Below are 1,294 nucleotides of genomic sequence, written 5' to 3'. Positions count from 1 at the left end.
ATATTAAGTGCGTATGTATGTAATTATGTATATAAGAAATAATTAAGAATTAGTTGAATTAGTTACTAAAGTTGAGGTATCAAGTCAGTCCGGCATTATCCACATAGCTCGAAGTAAGGTGGTGAAGGTATTAATGCAATACGGCCGTTTCAGGCGGCTCCATTTAATCGAATAATGCAAGCATTATTTCAATTTTAGATAGGGCGCAAAAAATATTATTTCAATTTGAAATACAGTGCAAAATATACAGAATTTCAACAAACAGGATATTCTATACCAATTTTTAGCAAATATTTGCTAAAAATTATAATAGAATATCCCCGGCCTGGGAATCGAACCCACGATATCTTAATGGCGAGTACAACACTCTGATCACTAAGCCATGCGCCTTCAATTCGAAGTCATATTTGAAAACATTCTTCAAGAATGTCTGCAATTGCTGTTCATGTTGTTGTCATTATTGTTGTTGCCATTGCTGTTTTATTTTGATCCGGGTCAACCTTCACTGAGCCGATCAAAGTCGTTCCAGTCATGACATTTCCTTCCTTCACTCGAACATAGCTGATCAGGACTACGTTATCCAAGGTATGCATTGCTGATATTTCTACCAGATTAAGAAACCACATAAAGGCTTCCCTTCGTTAAATTCGCCAATATTCTTTTTCCAAATGCTACACAGCAAAATATCTTATCCAATGTTTTATGCGCAATAAATGAAATCGCTATTGATTTTTCTTCCAGCTCTCGCTCCTATTATCTCTTGGTCAATCTCAATTGGGAAACTAGTACGGTTTTCACTGACACCACATTCAGGAACTGATGGAATAATGCCTCTCTGTATAGTAACTCTGACCGGATCCGTGGCCATTGGAGCTGAATGAATAAAGAGACGTGTCGGTTAATATTAGTCCATGATGGTAAAGGTTACAATAACATACTTACTAGAATTAATTTCCCAGCCGACCATAAAACATGATGAGTAAAATGTATCGTTGTGTGTTGCCATGGTAATTGGTCGGATGCACTTACTAGCATTAATAGGTCGTGGAAGAACTAAAAAGGCAGCGTCATTTTCTGGAAAGAGAAAATTATAAAAAATAAGTCACGATGTAGTTCTTATAAGCTAACACAGGTGCAGGAGTGGCTTTGTGGCAAGTAACATGCTTACCAACCACACGGTTTCGGCTTCAGTCCCACTGCGTGGCACCTTGGGCAAGTGTCTTCTACTATAGTCTCGGACCGACCAAAACCTTGTGAGTGGATTTGGTAGACGGAAACTGAAAGATGCCCGTCG

At 38.4% G+C, this 1,294-nt stretch overlaps 1 protein-coding gene across 1 annotated transcript in view; it reads right to left on the bottom strand.

Annotated features, from left to right (window-relative positions):
- The window catches only part of LOC106884305 (trypsin-2), a 15,459-nt gene that overhangs the window by 2,142 nt on the left and 12,023 nt on the right, over nt 1-1,294 (bottom strand). The window contains exon 4 of the mRNA XM_014935617.1: nt 943-1,074. Within this exon, the coding sequence (XP_014791103.1) occupies nt 943-1,074 (132 nt within the window). The remainder of the gene's footprint in view (nt 1-942; nt 1,075-1,294) is intronic.

This window comes from Octopus bimaculoides, chromosome 4, assembly GCF_001194135.2.
Source record: "Octopus bimaculoides isolate UCB-OBI-ISO-001 chromosome 4, ASM119413v2, whole genome shotgun sequence".
Lineage (NCBI taxonomy): Eukaryota > Metazoa > Mollusca > Cephalopoda > Octopoda > Octopodidae > Octopus > Octopus bimaculoides.
Note: the sequence above shows the minus strand (reverse complement) of the source record. Positions and strands in the feature narration are given on the sequence as shown.